General features: G+C 39.9%; 1 protein-coding gene across 4 annotated transcripts in view; it reads right to left on the minus strand.

Moving 5' to 3' along the window:
- PPM1A (protein phosphatase, Mg2+/Mn2+ dependent 1A) overlaps positions 1-22,417 on the minus strand; it is a 35,052-nt gene extending 12,635 nt beyond the window's left edge. For 2 of the 4 annotated variants that reach the window (XM_058854227.1, XM_058854218.1), the window contains exons 1-4: positions 22,017-22,417; positions 7,221-8,072; positions 5,392-5,509; positions 297-405 (exon numbers count right to left, since the gene is read on the minus strand). In XM_058854227.1, coding sequence (XP_058710210.1) covers positions 297-405; positions 5,392-5,509; positions 7,221-8,054 — 1,061 coding nt within the window. In that variant the 5' untranslated portion in view covers positions 8,055-8,072; positions 22,017-22,417. The remainder of the gene's footprint in view (positions 1-296; positions 406-5,391; positions 5,510-7,220; positions 8,073-22,016) is intronic. The other 2 variants (XM_058854235.1, XM_058854240.1) reach the window with 2 other exon arrangements.
- Positions 22,418-23,344: the final 927 nt, after the last annotated feature.

Consider the following 23,344-nt stretch of genomic DNA (forward strand, 5'->3'; position numbering starts at 1 on the left):
TAACAACCCCCCAGAAACCCCAGTTAATTGCAAAAAACACACTCAGGCCACCCTTAAAAACCCCTCATTCCTTCCCAAAACTACAGTTTGACATTTTTGCAATGATTCACAGTCAACTCCATTCTTAGGCTTGTCCTTTTCATCCAGAACAACCGAGTAATAAAAACTGGAGAACAGATCATCACCTTTTGTCATGTGCCCTTCCTCCCTCTCCCTGCCCCCCAACTTTTAAGAGTGGCCTTGCAGTTCAAATGTGATTTAAATCAAACCCCACATGTACACTGATGTGAACTCACTTGCTTGCCAACTCCCCCCCCGGCGGGAGGTTTGGGATGCTCTCAGTTGCTAACGTACGCATCACGTGGACTAAGTCTGGCACTCCTTCACCCTGCTTCTTTATGATCTCTGGGAATCAGAAGTACTTTTTTTGTAAGTGCAGTCCAAATTTAACTTAAAAAGATTGAAACACTCAGTTTTATAAAAAGGCAGCTTAACATTAAAAAAAAATAAAAAATTAAAGCAACAGACCATACTCAACATGGTAATTGTTAACTTTGGTTCCATAAAGAAAAACCTGTAACAGATTTGACAGATTTACTGCTGTTAACATGCTGAATTTGCTTTAGAAATACATAACTACCTAGTAATAATGGGGAAAAAAAATCTTTAATGGTTTTGCTGCTATACATTAGATAGAAGATGCAATATCTTCCCTCAGTATGCCCAAGGCATGGGGCAGATATTAACATCAGCTTTATTGCTGCAACACAGGTAAAATATTATTGCCATCACAGAAAACACAGTATTTTCAAGAAATAAAAGGTTAGACATGTCAGAAGTAATTCCCATGGCTGTATGTGTATTAACCACTACTTGTACCTCACTGCATTACAGCAACATGCAAATTTTAAGAAAACTATACATAAATTAAAAGCCAGGACATCATATCTAATTGACAGTTTCATCCTCAACTCAGGAGGTATTTAAATACAGGGAAGAAGCTTAAAGCTGATCCACTTCAGTTTCTGGGTAAAGAGAATCTGATCTGTATTTTAGCCACAGCCATGTTTGCCAAGACATTCATTCTTTATTCTTAGGCCTGGTTGGTTTTGGTTTTTAGCTTGTTTGTTGTTTTGTTTTTGGGGTTCTTTTTTTGTGTTTGTTTTTTTCACTTTTCTCCTCAAGTCAAAAGCACACAATTTTATTTGAATTCAAGACATTTTAGACCATACCACCCCTGAAGAGTAACTCTTTAAACAGTGATTTTATGAAGTCTAAAGAACAAGAACATTTTAAAAAATGCATCTCATTCATTTCTTTGTAACCATGATCTCTCAGAAATTGCAAACCACATGAATTATTAAGATCTGGTGCTGTTCAACGTCAAGTGAATACTGCAACATGCATACAATAATGTACATATGTGCACATCTATACATGCATGTACGTACATGCACACTACTCTTCATGTAAGAAAGCATTTACACGGTTTGAAAGTAGTTGGAATTCATCAGTACCGCTTTTGAAAAATACTCAAGCATTCAAGATTTTGCCCTAAATTCCAGAAGAACATACCAAGTTCCCATTTTATAATTTGTGAGATAAAGCACATTGAAAGCTTTTAAAACCAACATGTATCCAGTCCTTTTTAGTTAAAACAAAACAAAACCTAATAAACCACGATTGTGAATTATTTTTTGTGAACGTAATGTTTTTTCAGGGCTGTGTGTGTTTACAAAAACCATCAGCTCTGTTTTGAAGTCAGGCTGTGTAAATTATTTGCAAGGTATAGTGGAAACACTGCCTAGTCCTCAACCAGCATCAAACTCTGTAGCACAAAGCTTTAAGCTGTTTACTTGAAAACCTAAATTTTAAATACAGGACACCACACACCAGAGAGACCTCAAGAACTTGCCATTTCCTCAAAATCTACAGCCAAAGTTCATTTTACCATCTAACATTTAGCAAAGGAATAATCTATGAATCTTAAATCTGAATAAGAAGCCAAGATCTCAGATTTGGTTTGCCAAGTTCCTTTATTGTGCAATTTTGAACATCTAGAATATGCTACATTGTGCTAGTGGCTAAAGTTCTGCTGTACAAAAATAAGGAATTTATCGTTGACCTATACTACACAGTTTCACAACCTGTAACTGCAGTACATTTAACATACAGTCTCCACTAAATGAATACATTTATATTTTGATAAAACTATAGATACAGACTGAATGAACACTGAAGACACAACAAATGGAGTCGGTCTGCTAGCTGTGTTTAATTTATTGGAATTATTCTTGTTTCAATACATCTTTAACCCTCCCCCCAGTCTTCAATTTACTTTTAAACCTTCTACACATTTTCATGGCATCAAGTACTGGAAAAATGTACTTACAACCCTAAAATAAAGGATTCAAAAATGGGAATTCCATACAAAGTTTAAGAAAAAGCCAGAACTTTGTTTATGTGAAAATTAGGGAAGGAACATATAAAAGCTAACTTAAAATTATTTATCTCTACATAGGTATAAATATTGCAGGGATTATCTATTGGGGAATGGTTTTATGTAAAAAAAAATGAGAACAGAAAAAAAAAAGCTTAGACAAGTTTCTTTTTAGAGTCAACACATCAATAACACATATTAGTGCAAATAATAGCAACACATTTTGGAATGACTGATTACTTCTACCGTGAAGTTCACATGATACTTTAGGAGTAACATTGATTTATTGCAAGTAATGGCACAAGAATGCTTCTCCACACTTGCTGCTTCTTCCATTATTTGTTGCAGCTACAAATCTGGACCACAAACACATCAGGAGAGTCTTAAGTGACATGGTGAGTAGAAAAGTTTCTACATTCTTTAAAATCTGAATCATCTCTCCTTATTCAAGATGACCATCATTATTAAATCCTATTAAAATTTGCACAGGTTTTTAACAGTATAAAGGTATATTCTGGGCCGAGGGGATAAAAATACAACCAGAAAAAAATGCACATTAGAAAGGATCGACTCTCATTACTTGTTGGACTTCACTGAGTACTGAAGTGCATAAAAATACATAATATGCATTTTGACCAAGTTTCCATTCTAATGAATTATAAATTTAAATTGGTATTACAGATTAGTAAGGTCATTCTAAAAGTACTCTTTATATTTTTTAGTTCCTTCAGCCAAAAATCAGACTTTTAAAATTAAGCACTGCCACTCTTATAGTATCCTAAGAAAAGAGCAAGATTATTCACTGTAGTGTATAAAGTTTCAGATGCTGCAGCAGTCCTACCTTACTAGTCAATAAGGCATTTAGTTCAGAATCAATGCAGTGGCACAGGAATTAAGTTAAATATAATAAAGTTATCAACTCCTGCTCTTCAAATTCTGCTTCAGTTCAGGCCTTTCAACTTTCCTCATGCATAAGTCTTAAAAGGCCAAATTCTGCAAACAGCTGATACAAATCACTGCTGGGTTGAGTAGTGTTTACTAAACATTCATTAATTTAAATAATATTTTTGTGCAACAATAGACAAAAGATTGAGGATAACTCTAAAAATTAAGCAAAGACCCTTGACGGGAAGTACAATATATTTCCTCAAGTTGTTCAGACATCATCCCATTAAATTAGTATTAAAGTGCTTTATAACTACATACAGAATCCTTTTGCCTCTATGCAATTATCACACTTTGCTCATTCCTGCAAATTTCCTATTTGTATAAATGCAAAGTACCAGCAGCCAAATGCCTTGTATGTACCATAATCACATGCAGGTCCAGTGTTTAGGCTCTTCCTTTATAAAATGAAGCAGCTGTACAAAAATGCCAGCTTTCCTCACTGTCATGTTCCTGGGGTATGATGAGGCCAGCTGAAGAAGCAGCCTTGGCTTCACCATATTTTTATATTCTAGGTCACGGGTTTGTCTGAACTCAGACACAATATCTAAGACAAGAAAGCAGTACTTGCCCAGAAAAGGAGAGTTACCACGCTGTGAATCAATGTGTGAATGTACAGCACACTTGTTCTTCACCCAATCTGTGGGTGGGCACACACAGCGAGCTCCTCACACGCCTGGTGCAAACCTGCTCTGCACGGGGGGAGCCATCTGACACTTCCCTCCGCGCTGGGATACTCCTGCCACGCTGTCAGGGAGATTCACACCAGCACTGACTGCACACCAACCTCTCCTCTCAGGCAAGTGTAGAGATTAAAACACAGAAATGTCTGCCTGGCCATTTGTTCAGGGGCAGAACAGATGCAGTTTGCCGAGAGCTGGCGAGCGAGGCCTCTGAAAAATGGTTCTTTCTGCAGGAGCACCTACACAGGTTGTAAGTGCTTTAAAAACTGCACATGGATTTGTCTGAGCCCACAATTCCCATGCAGGCAAGTTCTCTGGGAAATTTCTGGAGCTGCACTGTGTCACCTTCATGCAAGTTAAGGAGGGAAAAAGTGCATCATGTACTCCTCTAACTTACTAATCACTGCTACTGTAGATGTGGAGAACTCTGCCTATCGTGCCCTGTGTGCTGTTAAGGATTCTTGGGACTACACACACACGTAACTAGACTTGTAACATATAGAGGAGTCCACTTCAAAAATAGACTTAACCTATGCAAATAATGCATACAGCATGTCTTAGATTTCAGAAACAAACTCCAAGCTGTAGTTGGTTTTAAATATCAAAAGGCACTATAAATGCAGTTTTAATCAGAAAATATTCGAATTGATTTCGAATATCCTTTTTATGTGTTGCAAAAAGCCCCAGACTCACAGTTTCAATTTAAAGTTTAAGAACTCCTAAAATACAAATTTAAAGAAAAAATTTTAAGTTACTATGAGAGTAAGATGAGTTCCCAGCTTTTGTTTGTCATGAATGCTTAAAGATTAGCTTTGACAAATTTCTGACGTACTTTCAAATAAGTAAGTATGTAAGCAGGTGCTTAAAGATTACAGTAATCAAGTTGTAAACCTACTATTACTGGATAATAAAATATTACAGCTAACTGATTTGTACTTAACTATATGGAAAAATGGCACTCAAATTACCATCTTCACAGACACTTAGTAAGATATTCTGATTATTTCATTTAACTCCATTTAACAGGAACCAGGATTCACTGGTCTGAAGTTAGTACTGTCAACAGACTCAGGAAGAACACTGAGCATAAATGAATTCTCTGCCATCCTGAATAATTTTCAGGGCTACAGGCTGCTGCATTTTCATAGCACAACTTTTTCAGGAGATATAGGAGTGCTTTTTTCAGAGGTACACAGGATGGCCAATGGCACTTGAAGGTTTATTAAAAAGCCTGTATGTGTTAAGGGTTTAGTTGTTGGAAGGGGAAGGGGGCCAGGGGTCTGTTTAGAAACAAAGTTACTTATTTTTTTTTAAATGATCCACCTTCTACTCTGCTTTCCAGGTACTTGTCCAACTCTGCCTCTCTTTTCACCGCCTCTGGTGATACCTTTGGTGCATTCGGAAAACAGATCAATATCACACTCATGTTGTCTCGACTTCCCTGGTGGAAAAGAAAAAATTATTTGAGAAACGTATACACACCAGGCTAAACACACATCAAAGCATTTTAAACACAGAAATTCACACATCATATGGTATCAGAATCCAACTTTCACTATTATAGATTAATATCATCATTAGAATAAATCTCCCTGTACCTCTTACAGAATTCCAGGCCTATTCATTCAGTACAACTCTTAACTCATTGTTTTTTCCTCTTTTATGGTCTGAAGACTACATGGAGCTGGTTACAGACGCCCCATTGTCAACTACAAACTGACACTAGTAGTGAGTGTATAATTACAAAGTTGTGTTCCATCTTGTTTTAAGTACCATCCAATCATTTTGGGAAAACAGGTGAATGAGTGAACAAAACCATTATTACTCAAAAGCACTAATCAGGAAGGTGCTGAATTCAGACAGTGCTTCCACCAAAAATTACAGCTATTAGTTTTTTTTTCTTCTTTTCATTTAAAACAAGAAAAGTTGCAAGTGAGAGACTTTGTTTGAAAACCTGCTGTAAGGTACCCAGGTATTTGCAAAAAATGTTTACATTTAAAACTCCAAGTAAAGGAACCCCAATACTTGAACATTTAAAAATACAAACACATTCTGCTTACACAAAGTAACCGTTTGGTTTACTTTCAATACTCCTATGCCTTGGCCTACAAACATGCATCCATAAGTTTAACTCTTAACACTAATTAACTCCACTGATGGCAGCAAGATCAAGAACAAGACAGTGTGCAGAAACAACAGTATATGGGTATGAGGAGGTTCCTACAGTTGGCTCCTGAAAAGCTTACAGCATCCACAAGCCACTGTTCCTTTCCTGGTATTTGATTTTAGGATTAGCAAACAAAACTATAACCATCATCAATCTGTCAAGGTGTTGGAAAGCAATTACAATTTTCCAGATGGGAAACAATGATCCTGTTAGCCGTATGGGATGTTGTCTTGTTTCTTTAGAAAAGAGCCGGCTTTTTTAGTCTAGGACTTCCAATTTGCCTTTGCAAAATAAGTATCAAGCTATGAAACTCAGTAACTGCATCAGAGTGCAACTTATTAATACAAAGTAGATGTTAATGCAAACAAAGTTACATAGTTCTGTTAAACCAAATAGTCTCATCTTCTTCTGCTTGAGCTGGTTTCAGAGCTGCCTCACCCAACAGTGAATAAGAAATTCAGTAATTAAACCAAAATAAAAACTAACTTAAGAAGCCAGGTCTTCAAACTATGAAGTCAAGGTTCATTGATTCTGCATTTATCTTGATGTAAATATGACAGTAGTGTTACGACTACATGCCCAAGGAAACAGGAGAAAATTATAAGGGGAAAAAATACTCTCTAGCCTGAGTAAGTCTTAAGAGTTAAGGTTTTGTAAAGTATGTAATGAAATAGAAAAGGGCAGTTATTGTCTTTAGCTGCTTGCCCATAAATTCCCATCAGCTTCTAGTTTTCCACTGATCACAGTGTATCTGTACATGATTATAACCTCCTAATTAACCAAAATCACCCAGAAAAACATTGCTTGTGTTGTGTGTGCGTTCCCGCTCTATCACCATTTTTGTAGGAAACAAGGTCATCACTGTCAAAGTCATGTTACCATAAACAATTGAATATTTATAGACTGGAAGCAAAGTTATTATTAACTTGTTCATAAACTTCTAATAGCGAAAACACAGTAAACTCCTTCTCTCAAGTCTGGCTACCTTGTACAAGCAGGTGTCAACTATCTCATTGCAAACTTTCTCAAGGTCATCAGTGACTTCAAGTCTGGATCTTACAAAGTCACACAGCTCTTCATTTCCCATAACATCCCAGATACCGTCGCAAGCCAGGATGATGAACTGATCATCTTCTTCTGATCTCTCAATCTCATAAACTTCAGGCTCGGGTGAGACCAGCTGTTCTGTAGGACCTTTCCCATGGACACATTTGTAATCGAAGTCCCCAAGTGCCCTTGAAACAGCAAGGGAGCCATTCACACGCTGAATCATTACGGAGCCGCCTGCATTCTGTATGCGCTCCTTCTCCAGCGGGTTACTTGGTTTGTGATCCTGTGTGAAGAAGTGAACCTTCCTGTTTCGACAGAGCAAACCTCTCGAGTCTCCACAGTTGATGAAGTATGTGTGTTGGGGAGAAATCATGACACCCACAGCTGTTGACCCACTTCTGTCTGCGCCGTGCTTCTTCTCGGAGATGACTCTCATGTGTTCATCAATTTGCAGAAAACCTGTTCTGATGCCGCTCTTTACACTTTCCACAGATGGTGGCCCATCTGGCCCTTTAAAATCCTGGTTGCTCGTGATGTGATCTAATAAATGCTCACAGCAGTACTTGGCAACCTGTGATCCAGCGTGCCCATCATAGACAGCAAAAAACGACCATCCATCAAGTCCATTTGGCAAACCAATCACAGCCGTGTGTGCATCCTCCATTTCCACGCGCCAGCCTTGCATACTGCTCAGCCCGTAACGCAGCCCATTCCCCTGCCCCTGGGCATTATGCTTCTCCATCTTTGGCTTGTCTAAAAATGCTCCCATGGTGACCTTCCTTCAGTTCTACAAAAAAAGAAAAAAAAAGGATTATTAAGATATTTCCTAAACGTCTCATTTACAAATCCTGTTGGAAGATAAAATATAATGGTACAAGTAACGTTAAGATGACCAAAATACACAGCTATAAAGCAGATTTTTCTCTGTCTCCAGTCAAATTTGCATTGCTTGCATCTAATTTAAACAGGGACACTACTACAAGCTGAACTGCACTTTTCATATTTTTGTGTTTTCAGCTGTTTTACTTGAAAAATTTATATTCACTGTCATTCACGGCTCTGAAAAAAGCCTCTAATAGAACTATGTATGAAATCAGTTTCAAAGAGGACTTGTTAACTGGCACATATCTGAATGGCTGTTCCCTGCAACTACTGAGCCATGAAAGAGTTCAATGTTTCCAGGACACTGGAATTCCCTAGACCCCTACCTACTGGCCACAAATTCCTGCTAACACTGCTTTTCTGGTTGTGATAGGGAAATGAAAGCAAACTGATTAGGGTTTTTTGGGTTTGGCTGTTATTTGTTTGGTGTTTTTTAACAGATAAATCTAAGAATGACCAAGAGGATGCCAGAGTCTGCATAAAGGAAAAAGCAACATTGGATAAACTAGCAGCAGGACTGGGAAGGAACAGAGCAGCTGTCCCTTTAGGCAGCAGCAAGCCATTAGTTTGGCTCAGCCATCTTGTGAAAGCTCATCCTTAGATTTTCAGTTAAATTACGCAGTAGCTTCTCAGATGTCTGTGCTGCAGATTTACTTAAAACCCTCATGTATTCATGCTTCACTGAAAGACAACTGCCCCTGACAAATCTGTTTGGAAATAAAATCACATGTATTGTATATTCTTGTGTGAATCAAGATTCAAGCCAGACCCATACACTGCACGCCCTCTCCTCCTTCACTTCCTCCTTGGGATGTGATGCAGCAAATACTCATGATTAAGAGAATAAGAGTTATATTTGCAGGCAGTGTCAACTGACTGGTTTATCTTCATGGTTTTCACACCCTAACCATCCAACCCACCCTTCTAATCCACATTGCTTTATTTGTGCATTCATTATTAAAAAATTGTACAAAATAGGTCACATATTTTACATACTTGCAAATTATGCCTTGGGAAGCATCAAAGAGTCTGAAAATCACTGTTATACAATATAAGGTAATGGAACAAACCTATGAGCTGTTCTATTTGAAGACTGTGGACAAAAATTAGCTGTGAGAAGAACCTCAGAAAGATTTTACCTAAGGCCCCAACTAACCACTTCACTAGCAGAAAAATCAGTACACCAGAGGTTTTAGAAATGTTCACCTTAACCATGGAATGTATTTGACCAGTTTTCTAAGTGACAACATCACACTTTTCTAACATGCTTTTATTACAATACGGCATCTGCCATTAGTGACACCATAGATCCAACAAAGCTCTTCACACTGTCTCTTCCAGCCACTGTCAACCTTTCTGAAACATCTGCGTTCCAATAAACAGTCAAGAAACGTTTCTATTTTATCTCACCACAACAGTGATTCAAGTGGGAGGCACGGGGACGGGTTATGCACTCTTTGGCTCATATGCTGTGTTAACAAAAACAAAACACATACTTCAGCTGTATGGGGATGGCAGCAGCGATTCACCTCTGCTTCCCCTCACTACAAACCCTGCTCTGGAGTTCTGTCTCTTCTCAAGGGAACACAAAATATTGATGCCCAAGCAAGCTGTAACTAACCAACAAAACAGTGTGCACGGTGTGTGTCTTGTGTCCCAAGTACATGCAGGAGGTTCACATTACTGCAGTTGCTAGGAAAAAAATATGACTTAAGATGTTTTTATCTTCACATACAACTCTAGTGAAGTCAGAGTGATCAAAATAATAACAGAATGCTGCTATAAATCACATGGGGAATTATTTTGCTGAATAATACTTTTTATGCATTCTATGATAGGAGGACAGTTTAACACCGAATGTTCTCTTTGTTGAGGAGATCATTAAACAGAAGGCAGATATTCAACTTTTTCACCTTAATTTAGAGCTGAAAAAAGCAGAAACTGCCCTGGAAAATATACTTTGGTAAGGTATTTGACATTATTGCTGTATTTATAATAAAACAGAAAAACATTAAGGACAGGGTACAGTTACATGGACCACAAACACTGTCAAAATCTGGACTAATAAGGGACATTTTTCTTCTAATCTCTCACCTTAGTATGTACACAACATTCAGAGCTGTGCTTTGTAAACTGTTTGTCCTGCTTAGTAGTTTATCATGTAAATTAGAAATATGTACAGACAGCCTGTGTGAAATTCTAACAACTACAGAACTGCTAGCACACCTTCTAAGTTAACAAATCACTCTCCATTTAAATACCAAATTGCCTTATCCCTTCCCAGGAGGCAACCTGAAAGCTGGTGATCTTTTAAGCCAAGCTTTGTAGGTGAGATGTTGATCCAGGGTTTTTCAGGGGTGAGAGTTGACCACCACGGATGAGAATACAGCCAGGCAAAAGGAAAACCACAATGTGGCCACTGAACAACTCCTTCAGAAACTGCCCACAGCATGAAGTGATCCCCCTCTGAAAACTGCAATAAAACACTGCAGCTGTTTTCCCTGCCACACTCCAGCTAACCAGACTTTTACCAGAACAGCAGTCTAAGCCTGCAAGAGAATAGGCCAGGTTCTCAAAATCCTCACTGTATCTGTAGAAAAAGCATTGTTTACTTAGGATAGGATGAATGTGTTAGACCTTTAGGTTTTTTCCAGAATTTCAATTCTCATTCACAAAAATTTCAGTTAAAACTGACCAATCTCTGAATTCTGATGAATTGGAGACTACCTGCTACTTCTCTCCCCATACCCTTAATGTGTAGTTAAAACCTGAAGAATTTCCAGAGTCTTAGCTATGAACAAAAAGAATCTTAGTTTTACAAGAAGGGATGGACACACACAGATAAATGCTGACATCAGAAAGCCATGCTTCCTTCCTACTAAAAATACCTTTTAGACCTGTCTTTGACTCCATATCTATGGAAACATCTTTCACACACTGTGTCTACCTAAATGATGAGCACATCTGTCATTCTTTGATAAGGTGCTTTGTGCACTACAGTGACTGAGTTGGAATGACACCTTTGGTTAAGCACATAACTCTGTATGCAAATCTGATTAACCTATAGCAGTTTGAGTGCCCAAGTTACAGCATGACTTTGTTATGTAAAAACACAGACCCAAAACGGACTGCATGCAATTCATGCAATACATAAAACAGATCCTGAACATGGCTTAATTCAGCCTCTCTTTACATCTTTAGTTATCTTTCCTAAGAGGAGCTCTCATTTTATGACCTTCATTCTCCAAATAATTTTACACTCTTAATCCAGTCACGCATATCTACAGTCATGTCAGAAAACTGCAGTCCCATGGCAGGAGACAAAACCAGTCCTCTACTCTGGAAGCCTCAACTTTGGGATGCTTGAAAGAGGCACATATGTACTGAAGGAGACATTCTTCCTCTTGTTATTAAAGGCAAAGTAAGAGAAAAGGCACTTTAATAATGAAGTTTAGTGGCAAACATACACCACCTTTTTTTTCCTTAAAGAAGGACCATTCTGAACAGTACTGTAAGGGTGGTGCCTTGTAAAAAGGTCAGAGGTGCAACATTTTCTTCATAAATGGTGACTCTCACACATCATCTGGTGCTAGAACTGCATAGCCATCAGCCAAGCAAGTTTCAATTTTAATCTGATTCTTACATCACCATTTCCATATCAATGATTTCCATTTGTTTTAGGTACTAAAAGAAAGAGCTTTCTGCAGTCAAAGTTTCTGGATTTTGGCTCTGAAGAGCAGAGAGACATCTGAACAAAACTAGATGTGAAAATGGACCCCTGTGAACAGAAATTAATGTGCAGGGGGTGCATCTCTGCATCTACGAGTGCCTTTGAACCACGATTTCTGAAGCACTGATTTTCTGGAGGTCAAACTGAAGGACAGCCTCTCCAGCAAGTGCACAGAAAACTCAAGTTGTGGTTTGCAGACAGAAAAGTAAGAATACTGTACACAGCCTAGAAAAATCAACACAAATAACAAGATCTTGGATAAAACCTAAGAGTGCCAAAATTCAAAGGACTGCAGCATTAGAAACAAAACTGAAATAATGAATGGAGCATGCCAAAGAGTCAGTAGCTAAACTCCTTGAAAGTAGATGCAACTGAGTGGAGAACAGAGTGGCAAAATAAAAGGAGGGTAATTAGTATACCAGGCCATGGACAACCATGGACAACCACAGATACATCACTGGAATGCATGAAATCTCTTTGCCCCTTCATTTGTTCCTCAAATTGTGCTATCCAGGCAGCACAACTGTAATGCTTTCTGCTACACAGGAAAATAAATTTTACTGCTTTGCTATTTGCTTGTTCATTTGCCTGAAGGCTCAAATGAAGATAAGCCCTAAATTATTCACAAAGGCCAGTTAATGCAACTCCATATACCCCTACAGAAATATAAATTTATTTTTCCAAAGATTTTGACAGAGATTTGATAGTTTTGTCCAAGAAAACTAACCACCCCCATTTGAAACTTTCACTTGAACAGTATGTAAATTAATAATCCTTTTTAAACAATGTTCAAGTTGTATTCATTCCACCAGGATAAGCTGCTTACAGGAACCACACTGAAGTCACAGGCACTTGTTCTAACTAAGCTGAGAAATACCCCCACACTCCAATTTCCTGGAACAACTCTCTCAGTGACATTACACCCCGTGTGTTGTAATGAGGACCACAGAGAAAGATTACAACCTTTACTTGAACTACAGGACACAGAGCAAGTCACCAAATTATACAGATTGCTACTGACTAGAAAAAGGGCATTTGTTCACTTCAGCTCCAGCCTGATCCACAGGACTTTTCCCTCTGCCTTAAGCAGGCTGGATGCAGTAGCAGACAGCATGTAATTCTGCAAACATGGAAACATTTTCAGAAGTTACAGCCTCTTGAATGAAAAACTGACAGTACATACTGGATGCCCCAAATCAATTAATTTTAACAAACAACATGTCAGAGAACATCCCAGGGATCGGAAGAATGACTAAAATAAAACAGAACACGCAGATGAGGAGACATAATTACACCACAGTCATGGGCTGAATGAAGTCATGAAAAAGCCTCTTGCCAATGAAACTATTTAAAAACTATTGGAGGCTATATGACTGAGTTCTGGCACTCATGGTTTGAAACATCAATAAAACACCAAAAAATTACAGCTGATGTTTCTGAATGTGTACTTTCAGACACAGGAATACATGGCCAGCTAGAAGACGTGAACTGTTTATGAAAAAGAAGTAGATGAAAATACAAAAGTGGGGCTATTTCAATAAACACAGACTGACACACCATTTCCAGAACATTTGTTTCTTGGGGATGCAACTGTAGTCTGTGTTATATTTAAGTAAGACAGCTGCAAAAGGAAGAACATAAACTACCCATATGGGTAAGAAAATTTCTAATAACATTAAGAACCTTTTGGTTTAGGACAGATGTAGGAGGTATGGCTTGTGGCAGACAGAAAAAGAAAATAACAGAGGAAGCAAGTTAATAACTCTGTGAGTATGAAGGAAAGTATGAACTGCTCCAAATTTCCTCGATTTACCCTCCCTCTCTCCCAGTAATTAATATGCAACAGTGATGGCTATTACAACTTCACAGCACAGCAGAAAATACTAAATTACTGAACTTCTGATACCTATGAGCTCTGATTTCTTAATAGCTGGTCCACAGGCACTGCCATTTCACTAAGTTGTTCAGAGAGGTGGTTTTTTTTTAAGTATAACTTAAAATCCCTTCTCCTTGCTAGGAGCTGACAGCCTTTCCAAATGCCTCCCTGTACTAAGCAGCAAAATATTTTATCCCACGTGGTGTGTATGGCAGGGCAGGTAGGATTTAGGAGAGGATTATTAAAGCCTTCTGGAACACAGAAGGTAACCATTTCTAAGTTAACACCCTCCCTCCAACAACATGTTTCAGCTTCTTCTTAAAACATTATTTTCTGCTCCTGCCTACCTTTCCTGCAGACAACTAAACCTGTTCCAAGGTTAAATGAGAAGCTTCTTAATATGAGTGTATTTTGGCTGAGGTTCAAACTCTCTCCAGCAGAGACATGTGTAATCTGATTTTTGCAAAAGGAAGCCCTGGACATTGAAATAGATAATTCACCTCTAACAAATTGCTCCTTCAGAAGTTTGAAAGATAGTGATGTAGTTTCAAGAATTCTTTATGGAGTTAATTTTGCAATCTGGTCAGTTATGGAAGAAACTAAATTCTTTCCAGAATCACCAAGATCACTGCTGGGAATGAAAAATCCCGACATTGATTCTAAGAGGAGATACAACTTGCAAGTTAGAGTACCAGTCACTCATCAGGATCCTGATGTGACTGGCACCCTCGGAACACGATTCAGTGAGTATTTCTTGGCCCAGACAGAGTTCTTGCTTCTTTCTAAATATCTGTACTACAAATTAGAAGTGGGAAGGCATACAAGAAAAAAAAAAATGAAACAACACAGCAGCATCACAGTATGATCAACCCAATCACCATGAAAAACTATGTAGACAACCAAAATGGCACTAAAAAGATCTATGAAAATCAAAGAGGTAACTGCATAAATTCATGTGCTGCTGTCTGAGCAGCATGAGAATGAAAATGCCAAGGTCCTTGCTTGAAAGCATTAATAAGCAGAAAACATGTCCATGCTGGTGCTGAGTTCAGCACCTTTCTGATTATGCTTCATTTTCCAAAGATTTCTTACTTAGAAATGTTGGAAGATAAACAAAAGACACCAATTTTAGACAAAAAAGCTTAGACAACTGCTTTGTTAACAGTGTAGAAATTCCTGCAGGCTCCAGCCAAAATTCAGAACCTCATTGAAGCAACACAAAAAAAAAGAACGAGAAGATCCAAGGAAGCTGCAGTCTGTGTAGACAGAATTTAGGAAAAAGAAAGGTTTGCTTCAGTTTATATATCAATGAGATGCAATAAGATTCAAATTTTTTGAAAGAGCAAGGCAAACAAGTGAATTTAAGGATTCCAACCAAGCTGCTCATGACAGAAGGAGTACACAGTGCTACACAGCCATTCCAACAGAACTGCACACAGCAACGGTTTCACCACAAAGAAAACATGGGTGAAAAGGAAACAGAAAGAGACAACTCAGAAGAATGGAGCTATAGTAAGTCATAAAAGTTGAGTTACAATTTTTTCCAGTATTTGTAATACCACGAGTGCTCTGCCACTGCCATTTCTCATCAGAGCAGATCATTTCCCCACCCCTAAGCATTGGGGGCCTAACTGAAAATTCCTACTTGAGTACAAGCCACTTAGAGTGCAAGAATTTAACAAATCTGAACCTATCAAATAATTCAAATAATAGCTAAAAGCCCCCTTTTCTCTAAGTTTCTTTTTTTTTTTTAATCTCTTATTTACAGCTTGAAGCTTCAGTATCTTCATTCACTGTCAGTTTTACCAATCCAACAATACCTGCCACATTAAAAAGTTAAAGATTCACAGAGCAATGTTTTCTTTAGCAGAAGGCTCACATAATTCCACTGCCATTTCTGTGTCAAAGGAAAAAAAGAAAAACCTAACCAAACAAAAAGCATTTACTTTTTTTGTCGAGTTTAGCTAAACATATTCAGAAAAATCAAGATAACTGGGGAGTCCTAGCCCATCCTGTCCCTACCCAAAGGAGTGAAGATACTGGGTAAAGAGCCTCTAGACCAGAATGGCTTTTGTCCACGACTATTCTGGTTGTTCAAATGCAACTGGAGTGATGTCAAGCTACTGCCAATTTGTCTTTGTCAGTGTTTTAGCTAAGTGTTAAAATAAACCAGGAAAAAGATGCTCCATGGAAAAAGGTCCCAATGAGATTATTCGCTGAGACTCCAAAAACAAAGGGAGGCTCAAATAGCAATAATTTAAAAATCAGCAAAACAGCAACTGTATTAAATGAACTATTCCTGAAATATGGGAAAAAATTTACACTCACAGTCATTCTCAGTTCAGGAAATTGCCATCTTTTTTATAGTTGATATTGTTTGCTGCCTGTGGTAATGTGTACAAATTCTTACAGAACCCCACCATCCCTCTGTTGTATAGTTTCACTGATAACCTCACCACAAACATCTTAAAAATTTAGTTAATACAGTCCTATATATTTCAACAAAACTGAACACACGGAATCATCCTTCTATCTGCTCTTTAATTTCTCCTCTGTGTTTCTAGTTGCTCACCAATGTCACTACTCCTTTAAAAAACTACTTAAAGCTTTCAGATCTTTCTAACTTCAACAAGAAGCACTGGCCAACTGTTTATGGTTTGTCTTAAGAGCAATTTATTTTAACAATATGGCAGAATGAAACCCAAGTGAAAATCAAGTTTATACAGATAGAGCTTGGGAGTAAAATAAAAATAAACTATTTTCAGAAAACACAACCAGTATGCATGTGCCCAATAATTAGAAGATGATGTTTGCATGAAGGCCCCAAAACTTCCTGTTTAGTCAAGCACTCAATATTATGAAATAATACACAAGCGATTTCCCTTCACTTTACATGAAAACATTTGTGGGGTTCTAATCTCAGCAACGTTAACACTATTCTGGTGAGGATATAGGAAAAGCAGCATACAGGAGAGACTTGAAACCTGATGACTACACATGGGAATAAAATGGCAATAAAATAGGAAATGTTCTGAAGTTAGTTACAGCTGTAACCTGGCTTTGCTTGCAAGGAAATGACATCAAAACTATGCCAGAAGCACATTAAGACCTGGAAGTCAAATCCTCAAAGCTTAGGAAAAGCTGGAGTTTGCTCATTTGTACACACACAGAGCTTTTATTTACAAAGCTATTATGCCCTCACGTCCCCAGCATTCCTATCTCATTAAAAGAACAAGGACAGAGGATGACTGCTGCAATAAAATAGATTTTTTTTCCCCAAGACTACATAAAAATATAAAAAAGAAACCAATGAAAAAAACCCAACTCTATTGTTCTTAGTCTTTTATACAGACAGAAGCTTTCAGGACAAAAGGCTTTTCTCCAAGGGGCACATTGATCACCAAGTTCACTTCTATCACTACCAGCAAAGAGGTGATTTCCCCATGATAAACAAGGCAGTAAAGGTGCTCCTCTCACTCCAAATTAGAGTTCATGACAGCTCTAAACATTCTGGTCACTTAATGAGGACTCTGTCGGATTCACCTGTTCTTCAAATACCAAATCAATGCTAATGCCAGCATTTCCTAAGCTTACAGGCCCTTGCTTTGCAGCCTCAGAATGTTTTTTTATAGAGAGCAGCAGCAGCTGATTTTTAACAAGGGTCTGTCCAAATACTTACTGTAATTGACTGAGGGAAGTAGAAAATTATTTACTGACAGCAACTGATTCTTTCTTCATTAAATTTTCCTACAATTTAATGCTAGCTGTTTAACCGCCCACATTTTTCCACATTCTGCACTCCTTTCCAAAGACTGGGTTTTACTTAACAGCTGGAGAATTTCTTAAACTCATCTCCAAGCACAAAGAACTCAGGCACAGTTTACACACTTCTCATGGGTACTGCATTTTAGGGCATTTCTAAGGAAAAAGTACCACAGAACTTAATGGACAAATAGCTATGATATATGGTCAAGAAGAATTAAGGCTACCATTCGAATTTCAGATGACAAGGACATTTGACAGTAAAAATGAATTGCACACATAGATACACAAAATCCTTCAAGTTACAGCTGAGACCCAAACATGAGAACACATTTCATTCTCTAGGTCATAATCCAGCAAGGCATTTAAGATGAGAGCAACATCACAAATCTGAGCAGTCCTACATAATTCAGCTGCACATGGTGTATTGCCATAAGCACACTGAAGTGCTTTGCTTTATTTAAACTGCAGCTATCAAAATACAAGTCATGTTACACTTGAGTTTGATGGGTTTGTAAATTCTTATCTTAGAAGACTTTAAAGACCTTTTTATCTACTACAATATTCTTACTTTTGAAAACTAAACTGTTAGCAATGAAGAGGCTAATGTACTTTTTTCTCTCTCTGTAAACTGCATTTCTCTACATTTAAATATTGAAACATGGTTAGCCAGTTTTACTTTTTCCTTTGTAGCACTCTTAGATGCTCTTTTGATACATATACCTATATACTGCTATAAAGTTTACACCCTGAACAGTAAAAGTGTACTTCATTGGAACTATTTGTCAGTGAAAGAAGTTTTTATTCTGTTGTTTTAGTCACATATAAACACCTTTCGAGAAGAGCTGTTAAAAAAATCTGAGCAACTGTTTCATGTATTTATAAACACACTCTGTTCTGTAGACTCCAACAGGCAGCTGAAATATCCATTAGTGAATTGTACTGGTATTTGTGTTTAAACACAAACAAAATAAATAAGAAAAAAGATAGCAACTTGACAGAAATCTGTAACTCAGTATGTGGTTTAACACAGAGCAGAGTTCAGCAGACAAGTACAGAAAAGCAGACCTTGCAGCAGTGGTTTAACACCAGTAACACCCAGTGCTTACTGCCTCTATCCAGGAAAAAAAAAAATCAGCCTATTCACTCCCATGGTATCACACTTGCTTTCTCCTCCTGCCCTGATTACAATTCCCTTGGTCTAAACATTCTTCCCAGTCTTAAGAGTCAAGTGATTTACTCTAGAAATACTAAATCTTAATAAATGCTAAATTGTTCCTTCACAGACAGAGAGCAACATAAAGAAGCTGCAAGTACAAAACATTATCTCCACTGTGATCTGCACCACATCATGGCTCAAATATATGAATCCTCCTTTAAAAATATTTCTTAGCTCTGGTTAATGGAATGTACATAAAATACCATAAAATGTGCATTTATGCACATTCCCATGATCTTATAAATATCCTAAGAACACTGTAATTTTTTCAGGGATTACATACTGTATACACTGACTTGATACTTTGCATTTGCCATTCATTCAGTGAAGAGGATTGTAGTTAAGCATGTGTAAATGTTACAGAAATTTATTTTTTATCCTAGTATACGAAACTGAAATTTGGATCATGTGATTAAAACTACAGAGGATCAGTAAGAGATCAGCAACCAAGTATTATCCAAAAAGTGATTAATTTCCAAAAGAACAAATGAGACAAGTTGCGTCATTTAGAAAGAAACAGATGATACATCAATTTTATTTAATAAAAAACTAAAAGTCAAGTATGATTTATGAGAAAAGAGGAACAAAAATTACAAAGGTCCACATGCTATAATAAGAATAAATGCAGTTTGGCTAAGGTTAACTATGATAAACCACTATTATCTTGACTTGAAACATTACTACTATTCAAGTCTTTAAAATGTCTCTGGTTTGCAGAGGCAAAATGGTTATTTTACAGTACTGCCCATTCTAAAACTTGTTTATTTATCAGCACAACCTGCATCATTCCCTTACTTAATTGCAATGTTGTTCTGCTTAGCCAATTACGTAAGTATTTTGTACATCAGAATAGACCTGAATACGTAAAAATTAAGCCAATAGAAATGTCAACATTTTAGTAAGAAATATGCTATTCTTAAATTATTTATATTTAGGTCATCTTGCAAAAGCAGCTGCTTTACATTCCCTAGTTCCAGTAAAAACAAAAAGTGCAATAAGATCTCTTATTGACAGCTGCATTCAAAAACATACCAGTTACATAAGTTTGCAAATTATACTGTGCCAGAGTTAAATATCTAAGCATTTTAACGACAGTTCTCAAAATGCTATCTCAGCAAGAATGACTCAACTCCACTGTATAAACTGCACTCCAGATAAGAAACAACCAGCTCGATTTTATAGGAAAAAAACCCCAACTTTTTAGTATTCTGCTTTAATTCAAATTGCTCTGAGTTCTGCTTGTTTGGACGTGCAAGCTTCGCCAGTCATTTGGCATTTCCATCTCTCCTCACTTTCAACAAAAGTATCCAAAGCATACCTACAGACAGTTAAGGAAATACTTGGAAAACAGGTATAGTTTTCTACTGTACCTCCAGGGGAGAGATTTACCTGACAAGCACCAAGCAGAGGACTAAACCTGTAAATCAGAGCTAGGCCTTGTATATGAGAAGAACATGGCTATGCCAGAAGAGAGTGAGAGGACAGACAAACCCTCTCCATGTTTATCCGAGTATTTTAACAGAGATCTCTGTAAGGAAAACATTAATAAGTGGCACAATGCATCAGCAAGTCTTTTAGCCCAGTCTCATATACAAAAAGGAGACCCAGAAAGGCCTGGGAATGAAAATTTTAGGATCGACTAATGCTGGTGCACCAATCCAAGCTGCTGTCCTCTAACACCCTTCCCTTGAACACTACTGTGATTGGGCAGGTATAGTGCAAAACTTCCTTGGCCCACGTTTTCCCTGATGTTATTCATAGAAGAAATTATGAATAGCAACAGATGGGAAGCTATCAGAGAAGAAATGTGGCTAGAAATTGCACAATTCTTGATTATTTGGCAACTCACTCAGGATCCTGAGTAACAGTAGCCATCCAGCCTTAATTCCATTAGTACTTCACAAAACCTGCTTCAGCCACCTAATCACTGAAACAGTTCAGGAAAATGCTACAAGGGCTCATATTTGAAAATTCATTCCCTGAAATCACAAGAGCTAGAACTTCTATTTTATATACTGATTCTGCTTACTCTGATACTAAATACTTCAAACTAAGGAAACAACCTTCTTTCCAGCTACTGCTCTCATGATCTAATACTGTCTTCTGCTCACAAAAAAAAATTAAAAATAAATATTTCCTTTGGATTAAATACCTTATGGACCTTAAACATTAACGTTAACACAGAGGCCACCCCAATGCACAGCACTTTCCCATTTGACAAAAGGTACAGCTCAAAAACATTTAGCTCTTCTCAAGTGTTACTGTAAACTTAAACATTAGTTCTCTAGCCACAAAATTTTGCCATCCACATAGCAACACTAAGAAATATTTTAATCGTACCAAATAAATACAAATACATATCGAACAGACGTCAGCAAAATCAATTCTACTGAAACTGTCAACCTCCAGCCTGTCTTAACGTTGTACCACAGCAACCAGAACAAAAAGGTTAGACGTATGCTCAGAACCTCTGGCATTTCACACGCAAGCCCAATTACCCAGCACATCCCCGCACAACTTTCTCACCGAGGACAGCATTTTCTTCCACGGACTTTTACCACGCACGCTGTGACAGATCGCAGATCGTCAGCGCAACCTTTGCTCATGACATTGTTTTCAAAGGCACCGAAATCTCTCACAAACTTTAAACGCCCGAAAGGCGTTGGCGAGGGAAAGCCGCCCGCTGCATCAAAATGTCACTATTTGGGGAGCGCTTGATGCTCCGACCCTCGCCAGGGTGGGGTGCTTTATAAATAGATGCGTGTTTTGTTTTTTGTTTTTATTTTTTCCCTGTCCGTGCCTTGCCCCGAGCGTTTGGGCGGCGATGGGAGAAGAGGCTGTTTATAGCCTTTATTAAATGAACTCCGGGCGAGGAAAGGAGGGGGCAGGGAGAAAAGGAAAGCTGCTGCTCCTACCTGAGCCAGGCCCAGACCCCGCTGCTCACCCTCCTCCCGCCGTGCCCGGGGGGCTGCAGGGACACCCCCACCCTCAGCAGGCGCCTGCAATGCAGGGGCTGCGCAGGGGGCTCCCGGCAGCGGCATCCCAGCGGGATCGCTCCCCCCCTTCCCCTTCCCCATCCATCTCCCTCCCTCCCTCCGGCCGCCCGGCCCGCTCCCAGCTGTGCCGCCGGGGATGGCGCCGAGCTCCCGCGCTCTCCGCGCTCCGCCGCCCCCGGTTGTTTACAGGCCCCGGGGCCCCGCAGCGCCCCGGCCCCGCCGCCCCCTCACCCCGCCCCGGCCCCGCACTGCGCAGCGCCACTTACCCCCCCGGCCGCGGCGTTGGCGCCGGCTGTGCGGGCAGGGCCGCGCTCCCGGCGGTGCGCGGGGGAGAAGGGGAAGGAGGGGGGGGACAAGGAGGAGGAGGAGGAGACGGAGGGGGGCACCCGGCTGGCGGCCTCGCCTCAGCTCATTCACAGGGCGGCTCTGTGCCCAGGGGGAGCCCAGCGCTCATCTCGCCCCGCCGCCGCCGCCGCTGCCCCCCCCCCGTCCCCGTTCCCCGCCCGAGCTGCTCCGCGCCCACCCGCGCAGCGCCGCGCGGAGCGCCGGCCGCGGACGGACGGACGGACGGGCGGACACACGGACACACTCGCACTGCGCTGCCGCCGCCGCCCCTCTGCGCAGGCGCGCACACCGCAGGGGAGGGGAGGCGGGAGCGCGCGCGCGCGTCCCCGCGCCCTTTCCCTCCTCAACGTCTCCCTCCTCCGTTTAAAAAAAAGAAAAAAAAAAAAAAAAGTCAAATAATTTAAACACCCCAAAAAAGAGACAAATTGAGCCTTTCAGGTGAAAAAAAAAGAAAGAGAGGGTAAAAAAAAAAAAAAAAGGCGGAAAAAAAAAAGCAGCACCCCGGCAGGGTACCCGGATGTCGGACGGAGCGGGGCCGTTACGGGTATTACATCACCCTCCGCCCCGGGTCCCGCGCCGCGCCGCGCGGGGCGGTGACGTCATCGGCCCCGCCCCTGCCCCTGAGGGGGAGAGGCTGGCGCGAGAGCTGGGGGCGGGTGCTCCCCATCCCGATCCAAATCCAAATCCCCGTCCAAATCCCCATCCAAATCCCCATCCAAATCCCCATCTCGGTCCTGTTCCGATTCCGATCCGGATCCGGATCCCGGTCCCGGTGCGGTGGCGGGAGCAGCTCAGCCCGCCTGAGGACGATGGAGCGCACAGTGGGTCTCGAGGCGCTGGCGGGATCAGCCTCGTCTCCCTGAATTATTTAGGCTGGGATCATCCAGTCCAACCTACGACCCAGCACCACCGTGTCAACCAGACCATGGCGCTGAGTGCCACGTCCAGTCATTTCCTAAACACCTCCAGGAACGGTGATTCCATCACCTCCCTAGGCAGCCCGTTCCAACGTCTAATCACCTTTTGTGTGAAGAAATTCCTCCTGATGTCCAACCCGAACGTCCCCTGGCACAGCTTGTGACTATGTCCTCTACTCCTAAGGGATTCCTACTTGTCTGAATCGGAGCCCTGCAGGATTTCCCGTTGGAAGCGCAACCGCTGGCAAAATCAGCAGCGGATTACGAGTAATGAACGCATAATGGGTTTAATAATCCCACGGGTTTCAGCCCCCTTTGATGAAGGCTGGCCT

Source organism: Poecile atricapillus, chromosome 1, assembly GCF_030490865.1.
Source record: "Poecile atricapillus isolate bPoeAtr1 chromosome 1, bPoeAtr1.hap1, whole genome shotgun sequence".
Lineage (NCBI taxonomy): Eukaryota > Metazoa > Chordata > Aves > Passeriformes > Paridae > Poecile > Poecile atricapillus.